The sequence below is a fragment of the Ceratotherium simum genome, chromosome Y (genome assembly GCF_057802395.1).
Source record: "Ceratotherium simum simum isolate JZ-2026a chromosome Y, ASM5780239v1, whole genome shotgun sequence".
Classification (NCBI taxonomy): domain Eukaryota; kingdom Metazoa; phylum Chordata; class Mammalia; order Perissodactyla; family Rhinocerotidae; genus Ceratotherium; species Ceratotherium simum.
In genome coordinates this window covers 5663620-5680496 of record NC_141941.1, presented here as the reverse complement: position 1 = coordinate 5680496, position 16877 = coordinate 5663620, and the positions used below count along the sequence as shown (strand labels likewise).

The window sequence follows — 16877 nt, the reverse complement described above, 5'->3', positions numbered from 1 at the left end:
TGCAGACGCCTTCCCTGCAGCGGGCTTTTTGGCAGTGAGGAGCCAGGAGACGTGTGTTAGAGTAGGAACCACTGCATAGGAAAGCCTTTGCCGGTCCCAGGTACATCCTGCTTCCATGGCTTCCAGCCACATCCAGTTGCAACTCGAGAGGATTCTTCCTCTGAAATCGTGTTTTGCTGTTGACTGGGTCTATCATTTAGTCGCAGTTCAGAATAAATTGGCCTTTGAGAGCTAACCTTAGAAATTCTACCTGTGGTATAGTTTCTTCGGGGAAAATGCCCTCTGAGTTCTAAATAATTCTAAATGGATGATTTACAAACCAGTTTTTGGGCCAAAATCCATTTCTGAATAATATATGCCAAAAAAGGAAATTTCATGAAATCTTTGACAACAAACAGCCATAGAGTCTTCGCTTATCGGTTGAAAGATTGTAGCTTAAATATTCAGTATCTAATGCTGTATCTTTCCAAATAAAGACTAGCAAGTCAGAAACTACACTGCAAAATAAAACATGTACATGTCGGAAAAGCTCCCAGAACCCAACTTCTTCTGTTGGAAGAAATGGTCATATTTTAAATGGCAATCTTTTTCAACTCTTTAAATGGAAGATAAAGTATAATTGGTGTCTCTACCTGCCACTGTCTCATTATATATCCAGACCATGTTGCTAGCACATAAAATGTGTTGCTCCCTTAGTGACATCCTGGTGACATAAATTAGAACATCCCCGAGCTGCAGGCTAATCTCCTCTGTAACAACCAGAGGGGTTTGTTCTTCTGGAAAATACGAGTGCAACTTTAAAATGGTTTTTACAGTGTATGATAGAACATTGTAAATAATTTATTTGCACACTGTACATACTCCAGAATTTAGACTTACCTGGGCTTTAATTTCATAATGACTTGCTGTCTATGATTAAAATGCTGATTTTACTCAGGTGAAGTCCACTGAGACAGAGAACATTGCATTGTACATATCTCTTTAGGGTCTTTTCAGATATTAAAAATGTTATCTTCTATTTAAGTGTGTCCCATGGTGCACTTGAAATATATGGAACTTAATTTTTCATAATACATTTTCTTATTTTCTAGAAAAATTTAATATTTTATAGTAAATAGCATATCAAACCTGTTGTACAAGCATTAATTCCTGTGTTCCTGAGCTGTGTCTTTCTTTTACCCATCTAGGTTCTCTTAGCCAGCAGCTTCGTGCCCATTTACGCAGGACTGAAACCAGTGGAGTACAAAGGGCAGGTAACGTTGCTCTCACTGAGGAATTACCAGTAATTCCTATTGTCATACATTTCCTTTGCAAGATCCACTTTTATAATTATTCTGGTGGCTCCCAATCAGTTTATATCGTTTTCTTTTCATAAATGGTTTTGTTTCCGCTTAGAAAAAATCAAGTACGGGAGCTGTGGTACGTCATTGTCAAGATCTCACAGTTGAGAATGATTGACTGGGATGCTCCTTTTTTCATCTGCCTAAAAAACTATCTTTTTTGTTTTTTTTTTTTTGTGACGAAGAGTAGCCCTGAGCTAACATCTGCCAATCCTCCTCTTTTTGCTGAGGAAGACTGGCCCTGGGCTAACATCTGTGCCCATCTTCCTCTACGTTATATGGGACGCCACCACAGCGTGGCTTGACAAGCGGTGCGTCGGTGCGCGCCCAGGATCTGAACCAACGGACCCCGGGGCCACCGCAGCGGAGCGCAGGCACTCAGCCGTTTGCTCCACCGGGCCGGCTCCTTTATCTTTTTTTTTTTAAAGGAGTAAAGACTTTTTTTTTTCCCTAATAAAGTCTTCTTCACAGCCCCTCTGTAAACAGCTAGCAGCAGAAGTGCACTGTCAGGGTGGGAGAAGGCATTGGGGTGCTGCACCCCTGCCCCCCCAAACAAAGCCAGACCACTTCATTCCGTGCCACCCCCAGGGACCCCCTGCTGGGCAACAAGCCCCTCTTCTCCCAGGGCCTCCGCTTACTGGGATGTTTGTCAAGGAGGGGAAGAAACAGCTTTCCTTCCAGGAGAGCTCTCTTCACCTGGGGCTGGCACTCAAGGCAGGAGGCCAGCTCTTTTAGAGACCTTTAGAGGCAAGCATCCACCTGCAGTCTGCTCTCAGCACTGCCCAGGGACATTTCAGCCACATCCCTTCTCCATGCTGCACTACGTGTGTACAAAACGTTCACCACCCTACCCTAGCCGCTCCTCTACACCTGCACGCACTTTATAGTCAAAGACAGTCTCTGTTTAATACATACCAGAGATATGCATTTTATAATCAAATACAGTATCTAACACATACACAGATATGCACTTTATAATCAAATGCAATATCTAACACATACTACAGATATGCACTTGATAATCAAATACAGTCTCTATAAAACACATACCACAGATATGCATTCTATGATCAAATACAGTATCTACTTAACACATACCACAGATATGTACTTTATAATCAAATACAGTCTCTATTGAACACACACTACAGATGAGCACATTATAATCAAATACAGTATTTAATACATACCAGAGATGTGCACGTTATAATCAAATACAGTATCTATTTAACACATACCACAGATATGCACTTTATAATCAAATACAGTATCTATTTAACACATACTACAGATATGCACTTTATAATCAAATGCAGTCTCTTTTTAATACATACCAGAGATGTGCATTTTACAATCAAATACACTAACACATAACACAAATATGCCCTTTATAATCAAATACAGTATCTATTTAATACATACCAGAGATGTGCACGTTATAATCAAATACAGTATCTAACACATACCACAGATATGCACTTTATAATCAAATACAGTCTTTATTTAATACATACCAGAGATGTGCACTTTATAATCAAATACAGTCTCTATAATCAAATACAGTCTCTATTTAACACATATCAGAGATGTGCACGTTATAATCAAATACAGTATCAATTTAACACGTACCCAAGATCAGACACATATTCATGGATGAATAAATGCCATTTGTTTTATATATATGTAATACGTATTTATTCAGAAATGAGTACATGAAAAGGGTTTAATATCTGTCATTCATTCATTCATTCACTTTAGGGGTCCAGCACAGTGCCTGTGCTCAAGGACCCGATGGTCTCACAACTGAGGAATTGGTTTGTATGATGGGGGAACCGTCTGCGTTCTGATCTTGTCAGTCCTCGTGATTTTCCTTCTTTGAGCTTTCCTAGTCTTTGCAGTCTTCTTCTGTGCTTCCCATACGATTCTGGGCCCAAACTGGTCTGCCCTGGGATGGTCGTCTAAAAGGGACAGATGAGGAGGGTGAGGTACAGACAGGTTAAGCAGCTGGAGAGGCAATGAGGACGTGAACATGGAGAGTCTGAGAGTGACTGTTGTGTCCAGTTTGGACTCTGTTTATTAGCCATGTGCATATGATACATTATTTGCAGTGATGTGCTTATGGGCAGTAGGCTAAAACCCTCTTTGTGACCAGGTAGAAATGACATATACATTGATTTCTTTTTTTTAAGAGCAGCATAATTTAAACATCAGCTCGTGGAAAGCAGGTTTTTTTCCTATTTTTGGTACTGTCCCTCAGAGCTAACAGATATTCAGTTCCCAGCAAGCATGATCTCTGTTGTCATTTAAAAATTTATTTGAGAAGTATTGCATTTTGCCTAATTACTGTAAAGTAAGTTAAGTAGCATTTTCCCTCTTATTATATGAGTAAAACTCAACATTTATTTTTACATATTAATTTTGAATAGAGATGCCATCAAATCAACTTTATGAACTTTAATTTTATAATGATCTGAAATGTGATGATTTTACTTCAAACTGTTGCTTTATAATATACCATAATGACATAAATGGCTAAATGGTAAAAAAAAAAAAAAATGCTAATTTCATGAGATTATATATTATCATGAAAAGGGGGTTCAGAAGTCGAGTCATCAGAATGACTGATGTGATGGATAATTAAGAGGTAGTGACTGAGAAGGTGGCATGTAGACAGTATGAAGTGATAGTAAGCAGGTGGGATTAGGGGAAAGGGAGGATGCAGTCAAGATTAGAACAGAGCTGAGTCTCTGAAGCCCTGCATGCTCTAAGACTATTAACAGAATCCCAATTTTTAACTGGACCTAGTGCTGTGTAGCTAAAAGGCCACATTTCCCAGCTTCCCTTGTAGCTAGGTGTGGCCACCCATTTAAGTGCTGGCCAATGAAATATAAGCTGAATTACTGTGGGACTTATAGCAAGGGAGGTTGTATACCTTTTTTTCCTTCCTGCTGCCCAGAACTTAGATGTGATGACTGGAGCTCTAGCAGCCGTTGTGGATCATAAGGTCACAAGTCACACCCTAAAGATGGCCAAGTAATGAGCTGGAAAGACATGGGCCCTGAATGATTTGGGGGGTGGGGGGACCCTTACCAGTCTACTCTCCATATTCTCTTTTCCAGAAAAAGAAGTAAAACTTCTGTTGTTATTGTTTTCTATCAGAATCTTCTCCTATCTGTTGTAAGGATTATTACCCATATTTTATAGATGAGGAAATTAAGATGCAGAGATGTTCATCTATTTCACTGAGGTCACCTAGCTAGTAAGGAGGCAACTTTCCCAGGATGCTCTGTAATGTTTATATCTCTGCTATGCCTCTTGCCCTACTTTGCCTTGTTCGTTCCGTTCAAATGTATCTCCCTCATTTCCATCCATCCCCACCCCCACTTCTTCGGTGTGTGACCTGCAGACTAGGAATGGTTAAAAGGGCCAGATGCCCTCAGTTGAATTTCCCGTTATATGACTGACTACTTGGACATGAGCATAGGACAGCCACAATTAAACCGCACGAAATGCAGCACCCAGAGCTGGGAGAAAGACAGAGACCGTCACCCTGAGGCCCTCGACCCTGAGCAGGAGGACAAGGTGTCTTGCTGATTACTCGTATCTGTGCATAGTAGACACATCATAATTACTTGTTGAATCGAACCTAAAGTCTCCTGAAAGCATTCACTTTTCCTTGGTGGTTGAACGAAGGCCGAGAAGAGGAGCCCCTGTGCACAGAGTGATTGACAGAGCGCTCGGGGCCCTGGCTTCATTTATACAGCCACAAAACGACCATTTGCCAGTGTCGTTCTCTGCTTATTACTGACTCTCAATCAGCCTGGTCCCCTCCCACACTTTAATAGGGTTTCTAGGCCAATTATTTTCTAGAATCTTTCCATTTTCAGGGAAATGCGAACTTTGCTGTAAATGCAGTGTTTTACTGTGGGTGTGAGCTTTTCATACGATTTAAATTACACAAAACTTGCCGTCCTGCTGAAAACACCTCTACTAGGTTTTCTTGTTTTCGTGGAGCTCAGGTTTTGATTTGTCTGTTGGCTTTGGTTGTTTTTCTGAAGTGACGGAGGTTGGGCAGCAGGAGCGGCAGAGGGAACTGGCATGACTTGCGTTTGCACTGTGGAGCCACGGGAGGCAGAGGAACGCCGTGTGGCCGTGGCCAAGACGGGGCCCGAGTCCATGCTCTGCCCCTGCGACTCTTAGTCAGTACACAGACCTCCGTGAGTCCACATCTGCTGTGACCTATCTAGTGAGCATACTGGATTGTACTCATAGTTATTTGTGAACCTAATATTTTCATTTTTAAAATATCTTTTATTATTATTTTTTTTTTTGAGGAAGATTGGCCCTGAGCTAAACATCTATTGCCAATCTTCCTCTTTTTTCCTTTTTTCTCCCCAAAGCCCCAGTAGATAGTTGTATGTCATAGTTGTACATTCTTCTACTTGCTCTATGTGGGACGCCGCCTCAGCATGGCTTGATGAGCAGTGCATCGGTCCGCGCCCCGGATCCGAACCAGCGAACCCCAGACCCCCAAAGTGGAGCACGTGAACTTAACTGCTGTGCCACTGGGCCGGCCCCAAAATATCTTTTATTATTAATCACTTAAAAGTTTCATACTTTCCTAAGACTTAAAATTAACTTAAACAATAGCAAATAACAGTATGATTCCTTTCTAAACTATTGTTTGAAGTAGTATGACATCTTTGAAAACTGATTGATTTTCCTAAAATTTTCTACAAGTTTTTGTAGCTTTCTCTGGCTTCGTCTACAAGATCATTTTTAGCACCCTACTAATAGAAAATATTCATTAACAATTAAATAAATGAATGAACAGAAATTTATAGAACTTCAGTCATATATATATTTTTTTTTTTGGTGAGGAAGATCAGCCCTGTGCTAACATCTCATGCCAATCCTCCTCTTTTTTTGCTGAGGAAGACTGGCCCTGAGCTAACATCATGCCCATCTTCCTCCACTTTACATGGGACGCTGCCACGACATAGCTTGACAAGCAGTGCGTCGGTGCGCGCCCGGGATCCAAACCAGCGAAACCCAGGCCGCTGCAGCGGAGCGCGTGCACTTAACTGCTTGCGCCACCGGGCCGGCCCCACAGTCTTGTATGTTTACTAATGAATTTTCTTTCAGTGCCTGTGGCCTCTTTCCAGTGATCCAATAAGTTAAGCATACTATCAGGCCACATTTTCACAGGTACTTGTCACCAGTTTGGAACAAGAATGAGGAATTGTAAGAGGAGTCCTTAACGAATAAGGTTTTTTTTAAGAGATAGCATTAGCATTGGCAAGTGAATAAAATATCAGAATAACAGAATAAGATATTCTCTAGAACTGATATATGCAGATCACAGGAAAAGGTGTAGTTTTTTTTTGGTCTGAGTTAGAATTCAAGTAATATTTTGACTGTGTATTATATAGAGAAAATGTATCATTGTATTCTTCTAGTTCATGGAGCCTTTTACGTGGGTTATGGGTTATTAATCCTGTCATCATGGACATATCTGTGGGAAAGAAAATTGTAGAGTACTCTTCATTACTATGTATTTATATGAAGTTATTACTGTAGTCCTTAGGCTTCTGTTTCTTCATGGATTAGACATTTTACATGGCTGTGTGGCTCACTGTCATAGCAAACAGTGGTGGCTGACCTGGCTACTGGCTAGATTTAGCTTGATGGAAATCTGGTCATCAATTTACGTTACTCTGAAATAGAAGCTCTTGTTTTTCAGCAGCTTTTAAAACATTTTTTTTGGTATCGTCTTTTTGATTTTTGAAAAAATAGGTGACTCTCTCAGGTGATATTTCCTACATAGCATTTACAGAATATCAACTGCTAAATAACCCTTTAGAGGTTTCTCAAAATTGGCTATCAAGAGTCACCATTTTTGAGCAACCTTCAGAAATCCAAAAATTAAGGAAGACAGCAATGTACCAAAAATCATTAGTTAGTAGAGGTCGGTATGGCAGGGTTTCTCAACCTCTTTTTTAAAGTTTTATTTTAACCTGTCTCCCTTTGATTAAAAAATCTCATGTGTCTCTCCTCCCCTCCTGTGTTTTCTCACCCCAAATGGGAGATTCTGGAACGGGGGGATTCCCCACTATGTCCTCGGGGGTGGGTATCTCCTTCTCTCTCTTTCCTCTATTTTGAGAATCACTGACGAAGAACATTCTGTCAGACGTGACTGTTCTCTATAGCATGAAAGCAAAGAAGATTTCTTTGCAACTACAAAATTATTTTTCAAACCACACCTACTTTCCCTGGTCCGCTCCTCCCCAACCCTGAAGAAAACAGTTCTGCTCTGCCCTGCCTCCATCACGCGTTGCTGTGTGTTACGACGTGTGAGAAGGAACAGTGAGCTGAAGTAAACAGACCAGCTCCACCCCTTTTGCCAGCAGACTCCACAGCAGGGGTTGGCAGATACTTTCTGTCAAGTATCAGATGGTAAACGCTTTCGGCAGTGTGCGACGTACGGTCTCTATCGACACACTACTCAACTTTGCTGTTGCAGTGGGAAGGCAGCCACAGGCCGTACGTTAGTGAAAGGGTATGGCTGTGTGCCAATAAAACTTTATTTATAGAAGCAGATGGTGGGCCATAGTTTGCCAACCCCTGACCTAGAGCAAGTAACCCTGCAAGCCTCAATGGCCTTTTCTGTAAAATGAGGAAACAGTATCCTAGCACGACCTTCCTGCTTGCTAGGGTCCTTATAAAGATCAAATTAAATGACATGTGAGAAGTTTTATAAACCATTAGGCCCTGTGCCATGATATTTATAATAATTGTAGATATCAACATCTCATTCATTCTTCCAACAAAGTATTTTCTAGGTACTTGTTTTTTGAGCACAATACACCTGAAGAAAATTCAGCCCTGTATGGTGTTCTATCACAAACATGCCAGTCTCTGACACATATCCAGGCGTGTACTAGATGCTGTGGAAGTACTTGCCTAAGGAATAAATAGGCCCTTTCAGGAGAGACTACCTCCTCAGGTTTTTCTTTAAGTTTCCCCTTAAATTATATAACAAGAGTTGCTTCAATTCATAAACCTTGACACATGTTCTTCATATGTGCCCATAACACATCAGTGTGTAGGGGAAAATTTGACAAGTACAGGCAGATGATAACCTGGCCCCTTTGGGTGTGAAGGTACCGCTGGCCTTTTAAAAGTGATTCTGTTAATTCAGTTTTCAGTGCTGTAACCCTTAGAGAACAATCACAGTAGACCCCCACTCCTCCATCAGGCATGAGATTTTCTTTTCTATTGAGCAGTTGTTTATTCACAACTCTTTGGATGCAAGCAGTTCACTTGAATGTGGAGCACGTTTGGAATATGCTCAGAGGTTGGAAGAAAGGGTCTTTGGACAAGTGACAGCAACTGTACAGCCAGCAGCAAGTTTGATTTTGCAACACATTTTGCCTGGGGAATTTGTTTTGCTTGTGGCCTTCTTTTTCCTTTGAGGATGATGGTGACATGTGCTGAAAATTAACAAACACAGGGCAAAACCATCCTGGGAAGAACCAGCAGAGTTATTTTCCTTGAGGAAGAGTTTGGAATCATAGAGGCTCATGGCAGTAGCTACCAGCTGATGGAATGCTGCCCACGAGGTGGGAATGACTCACAGGAATGTGGAGCAAACAACCAGAGAATTCATGGACAGTATTTAAGATACAGAATTTTAAACTCTCAGTAACATACAAGATATAAAACGTTTCCATTATACTGTGGAGGTTGAGGAATACTTGCTGCTGTTATCGTGGTTTCTAGAAATTTTGCTAGAATCAGCGTACCTGAATGCACGTGTGGTTGTTGGGAGCAATACAGCTCATGAGAGCATAAATTAGGAGTAAGATGCACTGCATTTAGAATATCTGAGCGGGTGGGGTTATAGTTACAGAGGAACTAGTAACATTGCAGATTTAATCAAGTCATTTGATAAGCTGTATGTTTTCCGTAGTCATTTATCCAGAGTAAGCTAACAAGAGTGAACAAAATTTGGAAAAAGGATTTTCACTTCCCTGAAACAGCAGTCATTAACCCCATGGTAAAAGAGAACACTTTGCAATTTAATGAGCCAGATTAATTTAATGAGCCAGATTAATTTAATGAGCCAGATCTCTTCCTTAAGTTGAATAAGTCAGATGAGATCTTACTTAAAGTTATATGACACATAGTACATATTTTTAATTTCCCTTGATGAAACCTCTATGAATTTTTACATCATTGGTGAGTTATTCTATGGAGAATATGAAAGATAATTTTGGAAGGTGTCTTTTTTTTCTCTCTAGATATTAACTTGTTGCAGAAATTGATATCCACACCCAGAGCATCAGAAAAAGAAAAAAAAAAGCCCTGAGACAATAAGGCACAGAACCACGTATTTTGGGCCTTCTTACTGTAAACCTTCCTTTTTTAAACTGTGTCTGTATAGCCATATATGCATATATGTAAGCATACAACACATACACGTCATATACACAAACACGTATCAATATGTATGTCTATGTAATACGCATAGTATCATTGTATAATAATGTGTGTTTGTTCTTTTAAAAATAATGACAATATGCAAATTATCTAGGTTGGTTTCATTTTAATCCAATCTACTTATGTTTTCTTCTCCACCAAAATGCAATTCCCTCAAAAGAAATTTTCACTTTTCATTTATTTATTTTATTTGCTTTGGAGGAGTTGGTGGCTGGCCAAGGGCTTTGTAAACAGTACAGTATGGATCATTTAGTCACCAGCTTGACAAATAAAAACAACTAGATATATATTTTTAAAAAGGGGGGGGGGTATAGTGGTTAAGTCCATGTTCTCTGCTTTGGTGGCCCGGGGTTCACAGGTTTGGATCCCAGGCATGGACCTACACACCGCATTGCTCATCAAGCCATGCTGTGGCGGCATCCCACATACAAAATAGAGGAAGATTGGCACAGATGTTAGCTCAGGGCCAATCTTCCTTGCAAAAAAAAAAAGACACCTTGGAAAAAAATGAATGAATTGTTGTAACTGAGTTAAGGACATTTTATATTAACCCATTCCTCCTCTTCTCTCCACCTTTGTGCTCAACAGCCCAGCTTTGTTTTTTCTACATTACATTTTAAATAAATGTTCAAGCGAAACTCAGTGTACAAACTTCCCCACTCGAGGTTCCTTTGTGAGGGGTACTCAAAAGTCATTGCCAGACTTTTTTTCTTCTTTTTTTTTTTGCATATCAAATGAAGGATATTTCCCATGACAGATATATCTTAGAGAATTTGAACTTCAGTTTTGTGTGTGTGTTTATTTATTGCTAAAGCTGATTATGTTAATACGTCAGTTTAAAGATGAATTGAGACTCTTTTGCCTTGAGATGGCATAATGAATATTGTCTTTGTGTTTCTTCAGTCCTTCCGCAGTGTACAGTTCTTCTAGAAGCTTCTCCATCTTGCTCTGTCCATCCCTCTCCTTTGGGCATGGGTCTGAAGCACAGACTCTCTTCTGAGTAATGTTCATTTTTTATGCAGCACCTCTCATCCTTTGTGGCTTTAAGACCTCATGAGCTCAGGAGCCACTTTGGAATCAGCGGGATTTCTGGCTGTTCTATTTATTTCTAAGTTTGCTGCTGAAAATGCCGATTTCCAGTTCTTATAAGAAAAATGGAATGTCCTATAGTGGTGGATGGTTTGTTCAGTGTCAACAGTAAACTTGGCTTTCCACTTTGATTAAATAATGAATCCCAACCTAGTTACACGTCTTCTTAGGAACACACTGTCATCAGTAAAAATTTAGGTACATCTTATGTAAAATAATCTGGTTAAAGCTTTTAAACAATTGGAGAGTTTCCTGATCCTGTCATGATATGTGTATGTTTTGCAAGCAAAACAAATCCCCAATCGAATTAGTCCTCATCAATAGTCATTTAAGAGCATATCCAAGGCATGGAGGTGTTAGGAGGAAACAGTCCTGTTGAGAAATCTGTGCTCATTTTCTTCACGTGGGAGATGTATTGTTGACATGTGCCGACAAGGGGTGTTTCTTTCCACAGAGGTGGGTGGACGGAGGCCTCACCAATAGCCTTCCCATCCTGCCGGTAGGCCGGACAGTGACCATCTCTCCCTTCAGTGGACGACTGGACATCTCCCCGCAGGACAAAGGGCAGCTAGATCTGTATGTTAACATTGCCAATCAGGACATAATGGTGAGTAATTATGTTTACTGAGGTTTGAAGAGTCCTAATCTCCTAAAATTTTGCACATGCTTCCAAAACCTTGGAAGCTCATCGATAATTTTATGTACAAATTGCATCTTCTCAGTAGTATGTGTTTTAGTACTTTACAACATTATCATGCATATGGATCTGGGGACCTATAGACTATGAGTGAGTGTACAGTCCTTTTATTATTTATTAACTGCCTATTTGTGAAATATATTCTGTTTCTTCACTTCTTTTTCAGGTCAGTAAACTGGCACGATTTCAGTACAATTTTAAATTAGATCGTTTATCTGTTTAAAAAGATGGCAGTAATTAAGTATGTAAAAATATTGGAGAAGAACTTAGGGACTTAACTGAATAATTTACATAAAGGTATTGGTTCCCTTAATCTAGTCTATTAGTTCTCAACAGGGGGTGATATTATATGCAGGAGACATTGGGCAGTGTCTGGACACCTTTTTGGTTGTCACATCTGGGAGGTGCTACTGGCATCTAGTGGGTGGAGGCCAGGGATGCTGCTCAACATCCTACAATGCACAGGACAGCCCACGCCACAAAGAAGTATCTGGCCCAAAATGTCAATAGTACCGAGGCTGAGAAACTCTCATCTAGTGTATGGGTGAAGTTAGGTTTTTTTTTTTTTAATGAGGAAGATCAGCCCTGAGCTAACATCTGTTGCCAGTCCTCGTCTTTTTGCTGAGGAAGATTGGCCCTAGGCTAACATCTTCCTCTACTCTATATGGGACGCCGCCACAGCGTGGCTTGACAAGCAGTGCATTGGTGCGCGCCCAGGATCCGAACCTGCGAACCCAGGGCTGCCAAAGCAGAGTGCGCGCACTTAACTGCTATGCCACCAGGCTGGCCCCGAAGTTAGCTTTTTAAGTTTAATTTTTCCTGCTGATTTTTTATTTTAATCGCTGATTGCATCTGTGATAAGAAAGCTTAGGTTACAGAAATAATGTACATTCCCTGTACCGTAACATCCTATAGCTTCAATTTGTCTTTCTGTCCTAGTTGTCCATGGCAAACTTGGTGAGGCTTAACCACGCCCTTTTCCCACCAAGCAAGAGGAAAATGGAATCACTGTTTCAACATGGCTTTGATGACGCCATTCAGTTTTTACTTAAAGAAAATTGGTTTGAGTAGAATGCTTAAAAGTTTATAACAGTGCAAAACACATTTCAGACAGTGCTTTATGGAGCTTTCGAATTAAATCCGTTTTTTAAAAAAACCTATCAGAACTCTGTCAATTTTATTGTTTTTGTGATATTTGCAATTATTTTTAATATTTAAATTATTACTTAGTACAGGGAAATAAGAGGCATTGTATTAGAATTTGGCAACATCTTTAAGAAGGATACACTCAGGTGATAAGGAATCCTTTTCAGAGAACAATCGTGTCCTTTGAAAAGCCTGTTTAAAACGTAGGAGGGTAGGCTCTTTGGGTGAACCATAGACCATTGAAAATGGAGGGCTTCCATGTGTGCATTCTCTCTACAGAGAATGTGGCAGCACCCTTTTGACATGAAGCTTGGGTGTTTGCATGAGATACCAGTGTTCCAGAACAGAAGGAACCACGTTCTCAGGCCGAACCGAGAACCCTCGGTCCTGAACCCTCCTGTCCAGGGCACTGATGGGAGAGGAAGGATTGGAGAAATAGTCAGCATCCTTAAAGGTCTTTGAGAACGGTGTAGGAACAGAAGTCTGCTTTTCATAGGTGCATGCAATTCCTGCTGGTAAGGAGGTAGCAGGGTGGCCAGAGGAGGGTAGACCAGAAGCCCCAGAGATTTTGAAACTGGGTATGTTTTCCTCATTCTTCAGTAGAAGTTTACCCCCTCCCCACCTTCCTCCCTCCAAACCTCGCCCCCCAACTGAGGCGATGATCAGGCTGTTTTGATGCTTCCTTGTTCTAAAACCTAGCCTGTCCTTCATATTCCCTCTCTCTCTCTGTGTCAGTTTCTCTGTCTCTCTGACTCTCTGTTCCTACAAGACTGTACTTCACCGGATGTTCAGCTATTGGTCTATATACCGGATGTATCTACTGTAGGAACTTAAATAGATAAAATACTACTAAACACGAAGAACCAAGTCAACCAAGTAGCTTAGTAAATAAGAATCAAATCCAGAATAATCATTCATTTATTATTTTTAGATCATGTTATACTGATCCTAAGTCTTCCATTTTTTAAGTAGTTTTCCTGTCGCTTTGAGGACTTGGGTGTGGGTTTATTCTAATTCATGTACACCGTCTTAAATCTGTTTTTGTGGGGCTTTGCCAAGCATGAACTCTTAATTACTAAGAAGCAGTTAGAAACACACCAGTTTAATGGCATGTCTTTGTTATATATTTCTCTTTTTACCATTTGAAACCATTCTTTAAATCAATTTTGTGGTTCTTTTTTTTTTTTTTTTTGTGAGGAGGACTAGCCCTGAGCTAACATCCGATGCCATTCTTCCCCTTTTTTCTTGAGGAAGACTGGCCCTGGGCTAACATCCGTGCCCATCTTCCTCTACTTTATAAGGGACGCCGCCACAGCATGGCTTAACAAGTGGTGTGTCGGTGCGCGCCCGGGATCCGAACCTGCAAACCCCGGGCCGACGCAGCGGAGCGCGCACACTTAACTGCTGCGCCACCGGACGGCCCCAATTTTGTGGTTCTTAAAAGCCCCAAGTATGCAATTTTTAGCACATAAACACTAACTATTGCCTCTTTTCTGACAAGTTATGCAGAGACTCACTGTAGAGTGGTGATGGTCCTGGGGGTATGTATTTTTTCCTAGTCTAGCAAGCATGCAGTTAAATCTTATTATGGTATTTTAATAAGTGACACAAAGCAGATGGATTCCCAATTCATTCTAATGTCTGTTTATTCACTAGATTTTTCTCCTTACTTTTTATCATTTTATGTGAATATTCTATTTGTATGACATTTCAATAAATTCTTTATTGATGCCTCTCTCAAGCAAAAACAAATCTTAATATATTAGACTTTTTAAAAGTGTTTTTTACCTACCACATATGTCTTTGACTATGTTGGTGGCTGGCACCATCCTTGAAACACATTGTAAGACCATTGACAGGTGGGTCTCCAGTGCAGCAACTCGCTAACATGAGAAAATAGGGCAGTGTAAAGAAGTACATAATTTAAATGCACCCGACATTCCTTCTCCAGGGGTGCCCTACCAAATTCTCGTGTGAGCAAGTCACAGAACATGCTCTGTGGTGGGTAAAGTGTGTCCTCATGCAGCTAGACTAATGGCAGACAGGCATTAACAACAGGCTTGGCCGTATTACTGGGATCAGCATTTCGAAGTGCAGTAGAACCGATATATGGAAAACCTGAAGAGACCCAGGTACTGATACATTTGCAGGGAATTACTGTGATTGGCGGCTTGATAAGTTCCCAGTTCCCTGTTGAGGCAATTTCCTGATATCTTGGAATCTGTCATTTAAAATTTCATTAGTCTTTCTTTTCTTCTTTTCAATAACACTCTTTACTTTGTAACTATGGTAACCCACGGCTTCCATTGACAATTAGAGAAAATAGATTTGCTTCTGAAGTTAAATAATGCTCTAAAGGAGCAAGCAGTATATTAAAAAAAACAAAACTCGGTTTCATTCTGCATTCACAATATCAGACATATCACGTGCACACCAGAAGCTTGCAGAGAAACAGTCGTAGGGCTCTGGGCCCTGAATTATGAGTTTAAATGTACAGAAGCACGAAATGGATAAATTGTCAGTGTCCTGCTTTTAATTTTTTCTGATGTTTAAAACAGATACATATTATTACTTCTGTTTTTACATTCATAAATGTTAATCATGCAAGTTTTTGGATCCAGTCCGTTATTTTTACAATTGGGGAACCAATAATCAGGGAAGCTCAGGGTTTTGGGGTTTTTTTGCCTAAGCAATGTCTACACTATTGCAAAATAAAATTGAAATTGAAGTAATTATCCACATAACTTTAAGCACAAGGTAAAGCAGTTTTTTCAGGTCAAGAAAAGTGGACACATTTTTAAACAATAATAATAACAGTTATTATTATTATTATTATTTGCAGATTGACAATTTAGGTGGGGTGAATTCACCATGTAATTGTTCACTCTGCACTTAATTTGCCTCTGGTGACACAACTCAAAGCTTCGCTAACTCAAAGCTTTGCCTTCTCAAGGCTAATACATATATTTATGTATTCTTCACATATGTCCCCTCAGGATAATTTTTCCTCCCCTTGACCGACTTAAAGAGGGGCAAAAATATGATTTAATCTTTTCCATGCTATAGAAAGCATTTCTGAATGCGCAGTCCTGCACAACTCATAATAGCATGTCCAACTTAATCTTGAAATAAGGTAAAGTTACTTTGTCGAAAACAGGAATACAGATACACATACTTAAACATACATATGTATGCACATATGCATATAGCTAAAGTGCAACAGGTCATGGCATGGACATTTTAGCTGTGCAGAGATGAAGTGTTTACTTAATGCTCAATTTCATCGTGTTTACAAATGTTCTTTAAACCGTATGTATTCAAATTCACTTTTGTGGGCAGACCAAGTAAACTGCGAATCGGTATACTACCAGCTTCTAGAAAGCCGCACAGTTCCAGCCAGTCCAAGAACATAAGCCCTCTCCTGGTAGGTTCAGCAGTGTTGCCATGTGACTTGACGACTATGGGCAAGCTCATGGCCCTACAGATGGGTCCCTGGTTCCTACGCTGTGATCTGTAGGCTGAGAGGCTTCATGGATTTAGAACTGTGCCCAATCCCGGGCTAGAAGGTTCAGGCCAAATGACATGCTCTCCCTCGTTTGGCCTTGAGATTGGAAGTGAGCCACACAAAGATTCAATAGGACACACGTGTAGGGTCCTGCCCTCATGGAGCTCACCTGAGCAGCTAAAGGGCCAGAAAGCTTGAGAGAGGTGCAGGTGGCTGTCTCTCTTTCAGTCCATTGCCAGCCAAGTCCAGAGCTCCACCATCACCCCCAAACCATCACTCACCGGGGCTGGGAAGAAGAGCTGCTGGCCCAGAGGCTCAGGATGACGCCTATTCAAGTCCAGAAGTTGCTTCAGGAAAGGACAAAATTTGCCAAAGGAGTGACCGATCGCTGGGCTGACTGACATGAGAAACACTTTGACATTGGGCACACTTCACAGTGCCCCCCTAACTTAGTTCCTGGCAAGGATGAAGAACTGGGAAGTGAAACTGTCCTGACCAGCCTGAAGCAGAAGTACCTGACAGAAATTGCACATCCAATGGAGTTACAAGCGTCAATCCCCCTGATAGAGGGAAGGAATCTATTTCGCTTTGCCATTTC

At 40.6% G+C, this 16877-nt stretch overlaps 1 protein-coding gene across 4 annotated transcripts in view; it reads left to right on the top strand.

Annotated features, from left to right (window-relative positions):
- The window catches only part of LOC147911626 (patatin-like phospholipase domain-containing protein 4), a 110037-nt gene that overhangs the window by 17284 nt on the left and 75876 nt on the right, over nucleotides 1–16877 (top strand). For 3 of the 4 annotated variants that reach the window (XR_015550802.1, XM_087427803.1, XM_087427804.1), the window contains exons 5-6: nucleotides 1188–1253; nucleotides 11386–11538. Coding sequence is in view for 3 of the 4 variants with exons in the window: in XM_087427803.1 (XP_087283929.1) it covers nucleotides 1188–1253; nucleotides 11386–11538 (219 nt within the window). In the remaining variant the exon portion in view is untranslated. Of the gene's footprint in view, nucleotides 1–1187; nucleotides 1254–11385; nucleotides 11539–12567; nucleotides 13674–16877 lie in introns of those variants that run through there. The other variant, XM_087427802.1, reaches the window with a different exon arrangement.